At 38.0% G+C, this 17,240-nt stretch overlaps 2 protein-coding genes across 2 annotated transcripts in view; one reads left to right on the top strand and one right to left on the bottom strand.

The window, feature by feature from the left end:
- The first annotated feature begins 3,263 nt into the window (after window positions 1-3,263).
- Window positions 3,264-16,377, top strand: cd63 (CD63 molecule). Its single transcript, XM_028582111.1, has 8 exons — window positions 3,264-3,417; window positions 4,824-4,910; window positions 11,616-11,804; window positions 12,643-12,717; window positions 12,810-12,908; window positions 13,113-13,256; window positions 14,486-14,569; window positions 15,977-16,377. Exons 2-8 carry the CDS (start codon window positions 4,845-4,847, stop codon window positions 16,040-16,042), a joined length of 723 nt encoding a protein of 240 aa, XP_028437912.1. The 5' UTR covers window positions 3,264-3,417; window positions 4,824-4,844; the 3' UTR covers window positions 16,043-16,377.
- A 42-nt stretch (window positions 16,378-16,419) lies between these two features.
- letmd1 (LETM1 domain containing 1) overlaps window positions 16,420-17,240 on the bottom strand; it is a 13,886-nt gene continuing 13,065 nt past the window's right edge. The window contains exon 9 of the mRNA XM_028582110.1: window positions 16,420-17,240. This exon is cut by the window's right edge and continues 615 nt beyond it. The gene's annotated coding sequence lies outside the window, so the exon portion shown is untranslated.

Raw genomic sequence — 17,240 nt, 5'->3', positions numbered from 1 at the left:
GATGCTGCATGTTAGTTGCCTTATCATTGTGGTCCCGCAGTTCACAGGAAGTAAATTAAACTGAGCCCTTCTGCTTTATACAGTACTGTGCAAAAGTCTTAGGCAGGTGTGAAAAAAATGCTGTTAACTAAGAATGCTCTCAAAAACATAAATAATGATTGTTTATTTTTATCAATTTACAAAATGCAAACTGAGCAACCAAAAAAACATCTAAATCACATCAATATTTGGTGTTACTACCCTTTGCCTTCAAACCAGCATCAATTCTTATAGGTACACTTGCAAAAAGTCAGGGAACGTGGAGGATCGTAGACGCAGTGCTCGGCCAAGAAAACTTAGTGCAGCCGATGAAAAACAAATCGAGCTTATTTCCCTTCCAAATCGGAAGATGTCCAGCAGTGCCATCAGCTCAGAACTGGCAGAAACCAGTGGGACCCAGGTACACCCATCTACTGTCCAGCGAAGTCTGGAAAGAAGTGGTCTTCATGGAAGAGTTGCAGCCAAAAAGCCATACCTCCGACATAGAAACAAGGCCAAGCAACCAAGCAACTCAACTACACACGAAAACATAGGAACTGGGGTGCAGAAAAATGGCAGCAGGTGCTCTGGACTGATGAGTCAAAATATAGAAATATGTGGCTGTAGCAGAAGGCAGGTTGTTCGCCAAAGGGCTCTAGAGCGGTACAATAATGAGTGTCTGCAGGCAACAGTGAAGCATGGTGGAGGTTCCTTGCAAGTTTGGGGCTGCATTTCTGCAAATGGAGTTGGAGATTTGGTCAGGATTAATGGTGTCCTCAATGCAAAGAAATACAGGCAGATTCTTCTCCATCATGCAATACCATCAGGGAGGCGTATGATTGGCCCCAAATTTATTCAGCAGCAGGACAACGACCCCAAACATACAGCCAAGGTCTTTAAGAACTATCTTCAGCGTAAAGAAGAACAAGAAGTCCTGGAAGTGATGGCACGGCCCCCACAGAGCCCTGATCTCAGCATCATGGAGTCTGTCTGGGATAACATGAAGAGACAGAAGGATTTGAGGAAGCCTACATCCACAGAAGATCTGTGGTTAGTTCTTGTTGTGTCAATTCCTAATTACACATAACTTGACAGTTCTCCAAGATGTTTGGAATTACCTAGAAGAATTGATGCTGTCTTGAAAGCAAAGGGTGGTCACACCAAATATTGATTTGATTTAGATTTCTCTTCTGTTAATTCACTGCATTTTGTTAATTGATGAAAATAAACTATTAACACTTCCATTTTTGAAAGCATTCTTAGTTTACAGCATTGTTTCATACCTGGCTTTTGCACAGTACTGTATGTGTCAATGTAACCAACCACAACACTCATACGTGTTCCAGTCAAATGAAAATGTTATTGTAAATTCTGTTCTTGAGCATGAGTTAAAGTTTAAGCTGATATTATAGACCCATTATGGTTTGCTCAGAGATGTGGGTCACTCAGTTGTTTGATTTTTGATAAGCTTATGGCCAGTAAGCGGATAGGTAGCTTTAGTGAGACCAAATTGTTTACCTCCATTGGTCTCATTCATCTTATCAGCATTAATGTGAGAATAAATGCAGCATGATTCAGAGGTCTCCACTTAGCATAATCAAGAGTTAGAAGGGAAACAATGCTAAAAAAAAGAAATCCCATCTTAATGAATTGGTTGAAAATGGAAGAGTGTCGTGTTAGCACAACAAAAATGTGAGATTTAAATACTGAATTCATAGTATTCACAAAGACTTAAGACTTTCACCACATGACCACAACTTTGAGCAGCATGTTCACTTTGTTCACTCTTCTTAACATAACATCTTAACATGGTTATGAGAGTAATGATGGTTAAATGATTTCTGGTTTGAAAGTTGGTTCCTGCATTTTGACAAAAAGTTGAGTGTCATTTGAATTCTTCTAACATATTGCTCAAGAAGGCAGTTATTGAGGAGCCTGAGGATGTTACTCAGTCAATGTGTAAAAGAGGAAATGCTGGGGGTATTTTTTTATTTTTATTTTTTTTATTTTGCACAATAAAATCAAGACAACAATAACATATATATACTATATAGATAATGAATAATTACAATTACAAGTGTCCTAAACAAAAACAACAAATTGAACACAAATAAGCACTGAATAAAAAAAAATAAAAAATAAGGTTGGCTACATAAACATCAAAGGCATGAAATAAATTACAATAATATAGATAAAATAAATACATGACTTACAGTGTTTCATTTCAATTTGAATCACCCTTAATAATGTCTCTGTTTTAGGAGATGAGAGACTTGGAATATGTGGGGATAACAATCTGATTCATATATTTCACATTGTCTTTCTTCCTTTTGTGTATTTTACTATTATGAGCAGCATGTGACTTTAAGATTTATTTATTTAATGTATTTATTATTTTATTTATAAGGACAATGCACAACATTACTGTAAATGCGCCAGTGTTAGCCAGCTGGCTAATCTTCAACTGTTGTGCTTCGATGAGGTGTTTTGAGACCAGAGCAACACGAAAGAAAGAAAGGTGTGTTGGCCATTTTTCATTTTTAGCCATTAATAGGAACAACTCCTTTTGACTGACTAGACCATATGGCCACGTACTTCTGGAAAAAGGCTGCAGGGGGCGTCTGAACCAAAACCTATTTATTAATAACTTTTTAAGCATCTATTAATGATTAACAGCATTACCCTTATTATTCAGATTATTAAAGAATATGATGGTGTATTATTAAGCTGCCCAGTAGTATATAAAGTATTTGGAATTAGCCCCACCTTTACCAGCTGCAACATTAAAGGGATGTACACATGAATGCATCAATAGTTATATACACTAATAGGCCTATAATATAGCCTACTTTTTTGTAAAATGGACCATTCTGCTTAATGAGTACTTTTACTTCTGGTAGGCCTAGTTATTATACTGCTGGGTAATTTAATCTATAATACATCATATTTACAAACACCCATTTATAAATTGTTTTGATAATCTGAATCTGCAAAGAAACTAGTAACTAAAGATTTGAACTAGGCTAGATGTAGGCCTAGAGGAGAAAAATGTAGCACAATGACAGAACATGGAATTACTCAAATAAAGTAACAATCCACCACTGTTGCTACTTTTACTTATGTAAAATATCTAATATCTTTTTTTTCTTCTCCATTTTACCAGCGAGCAGACCCAGTGGCTACGTGTTTTAATGGAGTTGTGTGTTAAACGAGAAGACCCTGAATGCAGCAAGTAAGTAAATTATGGTCAATAAATGGAGAACTCTGGAGGAGGAGGTGTAAAGTAAAGAAGCCGAGGGAGGAGGAACGGGACGGGACTATAAACAGAAGTTAGACTACATTTCAACACATCGTCGTCTGCGCCTCTCATCGCAGGATTGTAAAGACTTCTTCGCAAAGGTAACGTTAGACCTCAAAAGACTACCGGAATAACGGACTTTTATTCGTTATGCTAACCATTTTTCCGTTAACAATTTTGTAACGGTTAAGGATCTTCCCAAAAAAGGAGTTATCGTTAGTTAGCTAGCTAAAAAGAGGAAGTAAAGTCGTGGAGGAAACGTGTCTAGCTGTTTGTGTTTATGTGACTAACTTAGTTGTCTAAACTTAACAAATTCAATAAGAGAAAGTGGTTGATGTAATTATTTGGCCTGTGGCAAAGCTGGTATTGTTGCTAACCTAACGGCGATTTACGGTCAGAGGGAGGACGGGCTCTGCTTCTTCCTCAAAATGGAACTTTTGATCTTATCAGGGGCCCAGACAATATGTGTTGTTGGGCCTGAACATTATTTAATATATTTAAAGTACAGACCTGACTCCTTTTTAAGGGCCCATTTACTGTTTACACAAAGTAGCGTTGGCTCTAAACTTTGATTTGTCTTTTTAATTTAATTAACGTTATGGATAGCTAGCTAGCGATAATACGTTTAGGCTATTTAATACAGGCCTACATAAGACCAAAAAAACAGTAAAAAGAACAAGGCATTGAAAAAATAAAATAAAAAATAGTAAAATAAAACTTAAAAATAAACTAAATTACAAACATGAGACAAAGGCCAGGTGAGTCTTGCGCTGCTTTTTAAAATCGTCAACAGAGACAACAGAACGTAAGACAATATGAAGGGCGTTCCACGGTGTCGCAGCCACTATTTTTTTTTTTTTTTTTTTTTAAAGATTATGTTTTGGGGATTTTTAGGCCTTTATTTGATAGGACACCTTAGACATGAAATGAGGTGAGAGATGGTGGAATGACATGCAGCAAAGGGCCACAGGTCGGAGTCGAACCCGCTCTACCAGGTGAGCTACACAGGCGCCACGCAGCCCCAATTTAAAGGCATGGTCCACGGAGAGCTTGAGGGACACCCAGTAATCCCTGGTCACCTGATGGTGATCCAAGGATGGAGCAGGTCAGAGATGTACACCCATAGTGTACACTGCTTCCTGGCCATGCTGGGCTCTATATGTAGAACAAGAACTTTAGAATGAGTATTGAACTTGATAGGAAAAATGGGAGTCATGTTGCTGCTGGACCTGTTCAACAGCCTTGCAGCAGCCTTACATGCTGAGGCAGGTGAAAATTGGTTGTAATTAAATTCAGTCAAACAATGGGGCCATGTGTGGTCCACTGACATACTTATGTAATGGAAACTAAAATGTGCGGTTTTGTCATAGCTGTCCAGTTAATGTTTAAGGCCTTTTTATAACTCAGATATCAATCAGAAATCAAATGACTCATGTCTTCCATGTGGCTGCCCATGTTCGTATAATTCTGCCTTGAAAAAGTGTGTTTTTATTTTTTCTTCTTCCAGGAAACCATATCCTCGTCAGCCATGGGTGTAGTGGGGGGAATGAAATGTGTCAAGTACCTGCTCTTCTTTTTCAACTTCCTTTTCTGGGTGAGTAACTGCTTACGTTCTCTTTAAATGTTAACGATCAAAAGGCAGCAGAGTGGATGCAGATGGCCCCTAAAAATAATGTTACTGCGAAGTTGATGGAGCTTGTGATTGCCAAAATGAAAGCAACAAAAGAGCTAACAGGAAATAAGGCCTGGTGATGTTCTCCAATGTGATTTATGTTATCAAAATACATCAGTGTATCTTTTTGGCAGGCTGAAATATGGACTAGTTAATGTAACCTTTCTCTTTTTTACCTGCCCCCCCCCGTGACTTGAAGCAGGAATCTGGTCTTGTTTTGCTATTTTTACACATGTAATTTATCTGTAAAATCAGCTGATGGGCAAGCAACCTTTGACCATACCCTTTTGACTTATTTTTTATTCCTGAACACTTACTCACTGGGTCACATGTTTGTTTATTACCAATTCTTTTTGAAAGCATGACATGAACATGACCACGAGGACATTCGTCTCAAATATCCTGGATTAAGCTGAGCATTTCCTGGATGTAACCTGCCCGTTCATTGCGTGTTTGAGCAAGAGGTGGTGATGATGGAATGTGAATCTTATGACTAGATTTTTGTCACAGCCTCATGTGGTTCATACAGATTCCAGATCAACACTTTTTTTTTTGTCCCCTCCTTTACTGACACAATGCCACTGAAAGCTTCACACGGTGATTTGAACTCTGTTGCACTGAGTGAAACTCTCATAATCATCTCACACAGGACAGGAGGAAGTAGAGAATGACAAGTGAAAGGTTTATTTATTCCCTCTACTCAGTGCACATTTAGGACTGTAACTAACAATTATTTGATTTGTATTATATTATTGATGGTAACCACGTTTAGTATTTTTGTTCTGTTGTAATAAACAGAATATCAAACATGAGATTTGAAGACGTCCCTCTGGCATTTTTTATTTTCCAACATTTTATAAACTAATGTAATTGAGAGAATAACCGTAAAATGAATCTGGTGGCTGGTGTGTAAACAGATAATAAATCATTCGGTACAGCTGGATAATTGTCAGGGCTGTGTATCGTTCAAAAATGTTGATGCTGCTACCAATACGTGACTTTGATAAGAGTTCCTGAGCGATACTTTTTTTCGATACCAATTTATAAAATCCATTTAAACAAAAATATTATAAAAAATATTATAAAAAATAATAATATAACATTCAGTCCCTCCAGAAAAACGCGATTATGCGATTGCATAATTCAATGCATAATCAGCCAAAGTCCGCATATTTATGCGGGGGCCGCATCTTTTCAAATCCGCCGCACTTTTGCCGCATAAATTGCTGATTTCCGTGCAAAATATGCGGGGGTCACATGATTTCCTGCATTTTCGTTGCAAAAAAGTCACATATCTTAACAGAAAAAGCAGCCATTTTCCCCTGTTGCTATGGGAGCGTTATGAAGTGACGTAATTACGCGACATGAACATCATCGAAAAGCAGGATGTTGGGGAAAATCACATTTTTTTCTCTTTTTCATCAAACCGCAGTTTATGCAAGTTCCCGCAATTTCATTTCATAAAATTGCATAAATATCCCGCTTATTCCATCGCATTTTTAAAGAAAACATGCCGCATAATCAAGGATTTTTGCCCGCAACAATTACAAAAAAAACTCATTATGGCACAAATCTTTTTATTTGTCAGCTCCTGCTACGTGAGTTTTTCCAGCATTCCTCTACGACGTGTAATGTTAGACAGCCAATCGGCAGCATTATTAGATCTAGGTAGAAGCATGCTGCATGCTTATTGGCTCGCTGACACTGATGAGATTTACTCCTTAGCTATTGAAATCTGGTATTGAATGACGAGGCATTTTTTCGATATTAAGGAGGCAATTCGGTCGTTACCAAAAAAATATCGAATTCTGTTCCCAGCCCTATTTATATAACAAAACACGGTTGTAATAATACAAAAACAAATGTTTTTTATGGTGGGCGCTGTGGCTCAGGTGGTGGAGCAGTCGTCTACCAATCGGGTCAAAAGTTCAATCCCTGACTCTGCAGTCCCATGTCGAAGTGTCCGTGGGCAAGACACTGAATGCCACTGCACCATCGGTATGTGAATGTTTATCTGATGAGCAGCTTGTATGGCAGCCTCCGCCACCAGTGTATGAACGGGTGTGAATGGGGCCTGTACTATGTAAAAGCCCTTTGAGTCGTCGTTAAGACTAGAAAAGCGCTATATAAAGGCATCCATATACATAAGAACGTATAATTATTAGCAAATACTGTACAGTGTTTCCTTTCCGATTTTTTTTTTTCGGGGGTCTGTCCCCCCTGCATCCCACTGGCAATTGTTTTACATATGAAACGGAACTGACACTTTGCTGCAACACAAACAAATATATTTTTTCACCTCTATTCACACACAATGAGGCATATTTTCACTTGTGATTGAAGTGTATTTTTTGAGGAACTACAGGGCACTTAACATCTACAACAGGTCTACACTTAGAACGGACCCACCGCAGTGACGTTTTTGGGGGCGTTTTGACAGTGAACTACATCAACACAGCAGTATATGGAGTCAAACTGGACGAGCCCAATAACCTCTGAGTAGTTCTACTTGTTGTTAAATTGCAATGTGAGCAGCAGGATAATTTAAAAGGCAACCGCGACTAAATGTTTTTGTACAGCCCTATTTCTGATACCGTGGTGGCAGAAATTTGCTGTACATAAATAAACATTATAGTGTGTTATAAACATTTATTAAATGATTATTTTCTGCTTATAAATGCTAAATAGGAGGGGCTAAAGCATCATGGAAAACACTAAGAAATTCCAGAGTGACATCTTCAAATGTTTTGTTTTGTCCAACAGTCCACTTTAATACAATATAACAAAAAAAAACAACAGTTTATAGTAATCAAATACAAGTTTGGAACACACTATAATGTAGTTGTATAAACAGATAATGAATAATAATATAGCAGAACACAATTGTAATGATAAAAAGACGTTATAAATGCTGACTAATACTGTACATTAATGCTAAATGGGAGGGGTTAAAGCAACATATTACCTTATCAGTTCATTTATTATCTCAATGATATAAGTCAGTAAAATGTTGGAAAACAGTGAAAAAAGGGACTTCTTCAAATGTCTTGTTTTGTTCAAACAGTCCAAATGTTAATAAAACAAAAATAATTTTAGCATTGCTTGACTAAAACAGTTAATTGAGTATCAGAATGGTTGCTGATTAATAATTAAGTAAACTAATGTTTCAAAAAAAAAAAACCTGGCTAAACCCGTATTTATTTTCATTACTATTCTATTGTATTCTCTTTTATTCTATTCTATTGTGGGACTGATGTGACCGTCTTTGCCCTGTTTGCCTTTTCTATTCACTCCATTAGGTTTTCCTACGTCAACCATTAGCCACCTATTTGACTGAAGCTCAAATATTTACATTGGTGTAGCCAACAAAGTGGCAGCAAGGGCAAACGAGGATAATACACAACATTAAGGCTAGAGACTTCCAGTGTACATATGTATGCTTTTTATTCTGACAGACATAGGCATTTCTGTTAATCTCACGTGAGAGCAGTAGTAAGAGGCCTGTACTACAAATCAATACCAACACGCCCTGGATTTCTTTCAGTTCCCCGGCTTCACCTAACCTAACAACCGCGGTCCCGCGTAAGCTGTGTCACGACGGTGGTTAACAACTAGTTCAATCAACCCAGGGTTTCCCAATCCAGCAACGCGTGCGTTCACATAAAAGAGGCGGTGTTTGCACAGCGTGACCAATCGCAAACATCTACCGGAGCCGCACATTTTACATAAGAAGAACAAAATATAATCCTACGATCCTAGGCAAAACGCAATACAGTCGCTGATTCCTAAAACAGGAAGGAAAGCTGGCAAAAAAAAAATAGCCGATGCTTTAAATGTGTAAATCACAGCGCATATCAATATCCCTTCCCCATCGGTCAGGCACAATATCTGACCAAAATTACACTTGTGCTTTCCATAAACTGTTGTTGCTTTAGCCTATTATGTTATCAGTTGCACTTGCAACCCTGGCAGTGGTAAGCGATCGTGAGAGCAAATAAAAAATATAAAAACATAATTCAAACCGATGTGTGGCATTGGCAACACAAAGCTCAACAAGCCGACAAATATATATGTATATATGTAAATATATGCCTATATGTAATTCACTCTATATATTTCATAAAAATACCCATCAGGGAATGTTAACGGGGTTGTCTGTCTCTAAATGTTTTAACCGCACCGAGCTCCACCTGATCTTCTGAGAACGGTGACGCCGTTATCAATCGAGTATTGATTGGTCAGTAGGCGGTGCTTTTACACCGGTTGATCTCCAATTTAACCTGCTCCCGACCAGGTTAGGCGTCCAGCATAAGTTACCACAGCGATTTAAACCGGTAACAAGTGATCCACCGTTGTGATACAGAAAACCCTGGGTTGAACCTGAAGTTACCTCGTTAACGCCAAATCTTGTTGATCTTGGGGCTTCTGTTAATTTGTTGACAGTGACTTGGCTATACTGAATTATTATTATTATTTTTTAAATAAAAACAGCTTGAGAGAATTGACTTGAATTAAATACAGAAAGAAAGAGTTCTATAACAACCCTTTAGGCCAAATGGATGTCTCTTTCCTGTGCTACTTCCTGCCAGGATGTGGTCAAGAAGTCCACTTGGGCTCAAATTGTAAAGGGTATTTTTTTGGACCTTTTTTCCAACATTTTTATAGACTAAACAATTCATTGAGTAATAAAGAAAATAACAATAAAATGACTTGAAGCTCTATTTATCAGTATGTTATGCTCATTGTGACATTATCGTCGTCACAAACAATGAGACACGTCCAAAGTCAGAGTCATTTAATTTTCCAAACCGGTTAATATGTCGACACTTCACGCCTTGTGGGCAGTTTTTTCCACTCCTTATCCTGTCCTCATGTATCACTTGACCAGTGACGTCCTTACTCAAACATCCTCATTGATGTGTCATTACATAAGACGCAATTTAAGACATAGCCTGTCAGCATTTATGTACAAAATATGGCAGGAATAAGTCTTTTTGCACTTTTTTACAGTTCTGCCTGCAAAGGAGTTTTTAAACTCTGCTACAGTTTTTCTGCTACAGTTAGAGTTAGTACTTGAAGGTCTGTTTAATGTCCAATAAAAATAAATCAAGAAGCGGAAGAGTTGAGTGGCTGCGGCTGATGATTATTTTCCTTATCGATTAATCTGCTATTATTGTCTTGGCACATATAAATATATTTAATACATACGTTTTTAATACATATTTTTCTGCTGCTGGACTAATCTTTCATCTGACTATTCTCAGCTCGTGGTTAAATCCCTTCCTGTTCCCTAATTGAATTCCAGGCAGCCTGTGATGTTTGCTTTAGAGCCAGTTGATACCATCTGATTACGGTCAAACAGTCCGCCCACACACAATGTTTGTAGAAGATCTAATGGTCTGCTCTCAGTACCCCACCCAAAGCAGTGACACATGTATATCACATTATATCACCTGATCATTTCACATCTGCATACGGGAACTGAAGACCGTTGCAACTTCCTTCCATCTATTTAGCATTAGTGCTTAATAGAGCTGGAGAAAATTAAATATCCTGATATTTTTAACCAAATACCTTTATCGATATTGTGGCGATATTGTAGGGTTGACAATTGGTGCTTTCACAAAATATGCACACAGTGAGATTTTTGATAAATCATCAGTTATTATGTTGATATAATAACTATGTGGGTAAAGGAAAATAATAGAACAGCTAGAACAGTCTGGTGTGTTCAGAAAATTACATCACTCTATTGTAATGCAGCCTTTAAAACCAGGAAAAGACAACACTCGTGTCATATCAAGATATTACTATATCCAAAATTGAAAACGATATCTAGCCTTATATATCGATATAATATCAATATATTGCCCAGCCCTAGTGCTTAATCATTTAGTTTGAGTGAGTTGTTCATATAGAAACAAGTTGAAGTTTAATGGAACATATGGAAGTTTGAATCTTATAAGCAAGTGGAAATCTAACAGTAGTTAATACTTTGAGAATCATCTACTGTATGTATGTGGTTTGTTTTCCCACCGGTAAAATCTCCACTAGGTATTTTAAGCAGCTTGGCTCTATGGATGGCAATGGCGATCTTTGGTTCCCCGCATTTTGGTCCAGACTGAAATATCTCAACAACCTTCGGACGGATTGTCGTGAAATTATGTACAGACATTCATGGTCCCCTTTTTTAATTAGCGCCACCATTGGGTCCAAATGCCAATTTATTTAAAATTTGATTTTTGCAAAGCTAATGACATTCCGTCAGTCTACTTCAGTTTCAATTAGCAAATGTTAGCTTGCTAATTTAAGATGGTAAACCATTTATGATGGCTAAATTTAAAATTACTGTCTGGAAATTTTAAAGAGAATTCAAACCACATGAATTCAGATTAATGGTTGTCAAACACAATATTGAATTGTGATAAATAAAATGTCCACATTACAGTAAGTATTTAGTAGTGGTTAAATAAAAAAATTAGGCATTCAGTTCCGTTATAAAATGATTACAGCCTTTCTTTACCTCCATTGTGTTATCAGATAATCTGTCGTCTCAAACCAAAGAAACGTGCTTGTATTACATGAAAATGAGCAGATGTCACCCCCACCCGCCTCTCTTTCCTGCAGTTATGTGGTTTAGCACTGGTTGTGGTGGGAGTCCTGGTTCAATTGGGTCTGCACAAAACCTTGATGATGAAGGATGCTACAGCCTCAGGAGCCCCGATTGTTCTGATAGCCGTCGGCGTGGTGATTTTCTTCATCGCCTTCTTCGGCTGCTGTGGTGCCTGGAAAGAGAACCACTGCATGGTCGCCACGGTAATTCACATAGTTAAACCACACGACAACAACAAATGTTGAATTCTATGGGGTTAGATGTGTCTCATTAAGGCTACATGTACATAGCTACGTGTGTTTTTTGTTGTTGTTTTTTTTAAGATAATTTTTTGTAGACTGGGTAAACCCAGCCCAATCTGCCGGCGAATTGATTTCACCCTACAGCTCAGGCTGGAAACCTGTACGTTTATCTATCCTGCTTCCGTTACAATTTTGCGGGGACCAATCACAAACTGGCTTATCCACCTGGTTAACATTCAACATAGCGGCCACCGAAACTTGCCCTGGAACAATTCCTACAAAAGACCGGCTTTTTTTGTTTTTTAATTTAAATTTTTTATTTTACTACCGATCGCTGTGCCTCGTTCTGCAAAGTACGTCACCCGGATTGTTGGTCTGATTGGTTGAAGGACTATCCAATTGCGTATAGTAATACATAATACAGAGCAGACCCCCCAGACTAATGTTCAATCTTAAAAGATTGAGCTTAGTCTGGTGATAGCCAGACTATAATTTTGGGGCATTTTTGGGCCTTTATTCGACAGGACAGCTGAAACGGGCTCAGAAGTGTTTTTAAATTTCTCCGGTTTAGGGGCTCTGAAACGCCAGAGCAGTGTGAACTCGAGATGTAAACGTAGCAAAAGATATTAGTTTTCATACCAAAATGTAGCGATGTAAATGTAGCCTAAATATGTTTAAACAGAGTTTAATTTTGCATTAGCATGAATGAATGTGTGGAAAACATGTCATGTAGCTTAGAATAGTAATTGTGTTCATGTAAGTCAATTAACTATCTTTTATTTCTTTTTTTTTTTGCCAGTTTGCTGTCCTCCTCGTTCTGGTCATTCTTGTTGAGATTGCAGCAGTAATCGCCGGATACATCTTCAGAAACAAAGTAAGTTTAGAACTACACTGTTTTTATGTGTTGCAGTACATAATACCCTGCAGAAGGTGTGGTTTGACTTCCATGTCGTGTCTCCCATGTAGCTCTCGGTTGTCGTCCAGGATAGTCTTGAAGACATGATTTCTGATTACAAGAACGGCACAGCTGAATTCAGAAAGTCTTTGGATAAGCTGCAGGAGGATGTGAGTTCAGTGGAAATTCTCCTACTCATTGTTTACTCAGTCTGCCAACACCTTCACATAACACTGCTGCATCCTGTTGGTCTGCGCTGCATGACATGACATTGTTTTTCTTTGCACCTATCTGTTGACACAAGGTCAAATTTCTTTTTTTTGTACGGTACATTGCTGGCATGTCTGTCCATATTAAATGTTTTTCATTTGCAGTTGAAATGCTGTGGCGTGAACGGTTCTTCTGACTGGACAGACTTTGGAGCTGACAAGAACTCTGTGCCTGACTCATGCTGTGTGAAAGTTGCTACCGGCTGTGGAAAAGGGACCATGAAAGACGCTGCCAAAGTTTACCAGAAGGTAAACTGTGACGGCTTCACAGCTGAACAACTTAAATGTGAAGCCACAGTAGGGGGAAATGTAGTGTTTGCATTAGCAGTAACTTTATACAGCTGTCATTCGGCTGAAGAAGCGTGAACAGGAACAGGAACTCTGAATTGTTTGCCGTCGGCTATTAAATAAATGCAATTAAAGTAATTACTGTGTGAAGTAGAGCACCAGCAGATATCGATATGGGAGTTATAAAAAAATCAACATCCCTTACATAAACGCAACATTTTAGTTAACAGTCCCTTAAATTACATTTTTCAAGAATTGTTTGCCGGAAGTTCGTCAGGATTTACCCAGGCTAGTAGTGAGCAGGACATTTTACCAATTAAAAAAACAAAACGTTTCAGTGCTATCAGACGGACAACCTGTGTAATAGAGACAACAATGTTTCTAACTTCCATCAAACCCATTTTTGGCATATCTGTACTACAGTTTCTTTTTAATTAGTGCACATACACACTTTGACGGACAAATGTGCGCTCATGAATACATCGGCTGATTTATTGGTCACACTGGACTGAGTGACTGAGGAGAAATAGGTTGTGCATTGTTACAAACCTACAGAGAATTATGAACCAACTCCACCGATATTTTTTGCTTTTTATCCTGTTTTAGCTCAACACTGTCTCCAGCAGCAGCAAAAACATCTCGGTGGTATAACTGACCCCAAACTATGCTGGATGACTTTTTGGCAAACAAAATAAAAAAATATTTGTTTATGCATAGCCCATGTAACAAATAAAAGGTCAAATATGGCCTTATTTGGTGTAATAACAATGCCTGTATTAATGAAAATGAGCAGAATTTATCCCACAAATTCCACCTTAAACTACGCCCCCCCCCTCTCTTTCCTGCAGTTATGTGGCTCTTGTCATGGGAATCCTGGTTCAAGTTGGTTTGCACAACACCTCCATTATCATGCATATATCAAATGTGCAAGCACAGTTTGTGTACTTCAATACATTCTACGTACTGAGTTTTATGAGGTCAAAAGAAAGTTGATTTTGCAATAATAATAATTTTATACATACAGCATTGGGGTGTGTTGGACTTGATGAGGAAGTCAAGCCAAAGTTAATAAAACACAACCGTTAGAAAGAGAAGTCAAAGTTTTACCACAAAGCAACTGGTCTTTCCAATAAGTAAAGCAGTTCAAATGTCCATGTTGAATCGAAATGTTCTTTTTTCTTTTGTTGTAGGGTTGTCATGATGCTGTGGTGACGTTTCTGAAGAAAAACCTCCTGTGGGTGATAATTGCAGCTATTGTTATTGCCGTCCTGCAGGTACGCAACCTCAATGATTTTTTTTTTAATATTATTCATTTCAACTCATTACTTTTTAAAGGGGAACTATGCAGTTTTTTTTTAGCTTAATTTACCTTAACTGAGCAGCTTCGGAGTCATTGGACTGGTTATATGACTTTTTTTTCGAGTTGAATGGTGGTCGTCTCGCTCCCCACTAGCGCCTGTGAGCGGAAAAACCACCCTTGCAACTTTTGGCCGGCGAGCCGTCAGGAAGTATCACGCGATATCAGGTCTCGCAATGTAACAAATTGCTTCACGGCACTGCACACATACACGCCCCCATCCAGGAACCGGCTAACAAGGTAGCGATGGAGTTTTTCACACTATCGTCATGAGAAGAAGCAGAAAGCTAGGAAAGCATTGTCGGAGGAACAGAGAAAGAGGAAACGGCAGACTGACCGAGCAAGTTTTTACCATAGACGGTATATAAGAATAGACCAACAGATCCCGTTGGTCTGGACGGAGACCAGTGAAGGATATTAGAAGCACTTTTCCGGTGAGCGCTGAGCGTTACTGCGCAGCCTCCAACTGAGAGAGACGACGTAAATGTGACATGAGCAGCCTGTCTGAAAGTTGTAAGTCTTCTGGTAGCTGTGCCAAGAGAAATCTCAATAATTCCCAATCTTACAGAGACGTAGAGCGTAGGTGTATGTAAGGAGATAACATGGGCACAGGCTAATTATTGCTAACTAAAATGATAGTTAACATTAGTAATTAAACCTAAACAGCTCATGTAAGTCAAAACTGCCTGCAAGCTTCTCCTGTACTATACGGTAATTCCTCTACTATGTGACAGTAAGTCGTTTGGTTATGACACAAACAAAAACGTCTGCTACGGAGCCATAACGTGAGGTACAAGGTAATGGAGCCTTTTATACATTGCCGTGTTTCTTTTGAAATAAACAATGGACAAATAGAGTCTTTAAACGCTTCAGATGTAAAGTTATTCGCTGTTAAAGTGACGTCAAAATGAAAGACAGTCAATGGAATGCTATCGGGAGGTGATCGCTTTGTAGCATCAAAATGGCGCCATAGGAGGTTCGAGTTCTGAAGCAAAGCTTAGGCTACCCCCTTGGTTTTTTACACAGTGCTGCCAAATATCTATTCCGACGCTGTAGGGGGAGCTCTATAGAGAAACCTGCGAGCAAAAAGCGAGAAAAGAAGAAATTGCCAAAACTGCATAGCACCCCTTTAAATTTGTCTTATTGCATTTGTATTGTCACGTCTAGTAGTTTTATCTTGCTTTTCAAAGTGCTACAGGATATAAACAAATATTGTGATTTATAAGTCTGTCAAACTAAATCTAATTAAAAAAAAAATAAACATATCTGTTAATATTATATGTCAATGTTCTCTCTGTCTTGTATGTAATTGTTTTCCTTCCAGATAATGGGCATCGTGTTCGCCTGCTTGTTGATGAGAGGAATCCGCAGCGGTTACGAAGTCATGTAATAGGACTCGTCTGTTCAGAACGTGCTTATTGGGAGCTGTGGTAAACTTTAATATGTTCGTACTTCAGATATAATGCACAGCACAATATATTTTCTCTTGTATTGAGTTTGGATTATATTTACATAGATTAACCATATCTCTGCTTTGATACTGTATGTGCATGTATGTGTATGAAATAGAAATGTTCACTTCGTCAGCATGTGTTCTTGTTGCTTGTGAGGAATTTTAACTTTAGAGTCACATTACTTTACTTATTCTGTTTAGAGAGTTAAGATCTTGTTTTATGTTCTGCTGGTTCCCAGTTTCTGTTTTTATTAAAGACTCTTTAAATTACATCTGAATTTGCTTTACGTGTAACTACAAATAGGAAAAATAAATGCACCCAAAAGGTATTTATTTCAGACACAGTTCCATTACAGTACAATGTGTATATAATATTGACTCGGCAACATAACATTCAAAACCTGTTGAGTAAATATATATTTAAAAAATAAAAAAACTTGAACAGAAAAGAACTTTGCAACTCATATTTTAGAGGAATTGTGCCTCTTCTTGCAAAATGGCACAGGAAGGAGATGACATGTCATTTTTCACACTTTACAACAGCACAGGGGATGTGCAGTTCCTCTTTGTACTGCCTCCCTGAAATAGTTAAAAAAAAAAAACCTTAAATGAAATTCTGTGCACAAGTGTGGTAAGTAAAGTGCCATCACATCTCTTTTCAGACATCTTGTAAATGCAGGCTTGAATGTCTGCAATTGCAGATATAACAATTGGGCTTTTTTTTTTTTTTTTTCAATCTCTATATAGAATCCTTAAACTTTGTCTTTGCTTGTAGAAGGTGCCTTGTGTAATTTACTGATTTTTCATATCGACCATTTGTTCCATATTTGACGTTTCTCCCCTCAAGACAGTTGCAACAAAATTCCCCTTTGGCCAGCTTTATTCATTGTAAAGAAGTACGAACAGAGCATAAAGTGAGGTAAATGTATGAGAAGCTACAGCACGTGTTTGATGTGTACATGTAAAAACATTTAACACGCCCACATAAAAGCGATTATATTTTTATAAGTGGAATGAGTCCAAACTATTTTACCATTCCACAAGTAAAATATGAACAGCACACAAAGTGCTGCTGAACTTTTACTTAATAATATCCTCTTTGTTTCCCTGCTTGTCTTTATAGGTGTGTAATGGT

This window comes from Perca flavescens, chromosome 7 (genome assembly GCF_004354835.1).
Source record: "Perca flavescens isolate YP-PL-M2 chromosome 7, PFLA_1.0, whole genome shotgun sequence".
Lineage (NCBI taxonomy): Eukaryota > Metazoa > Chordata > Actinopteri > Perciformes > Percidae > Perca > Perca flavescens.
This window is presented reverse-complemented; position numbering and strand designations above follow the sequence as displayed.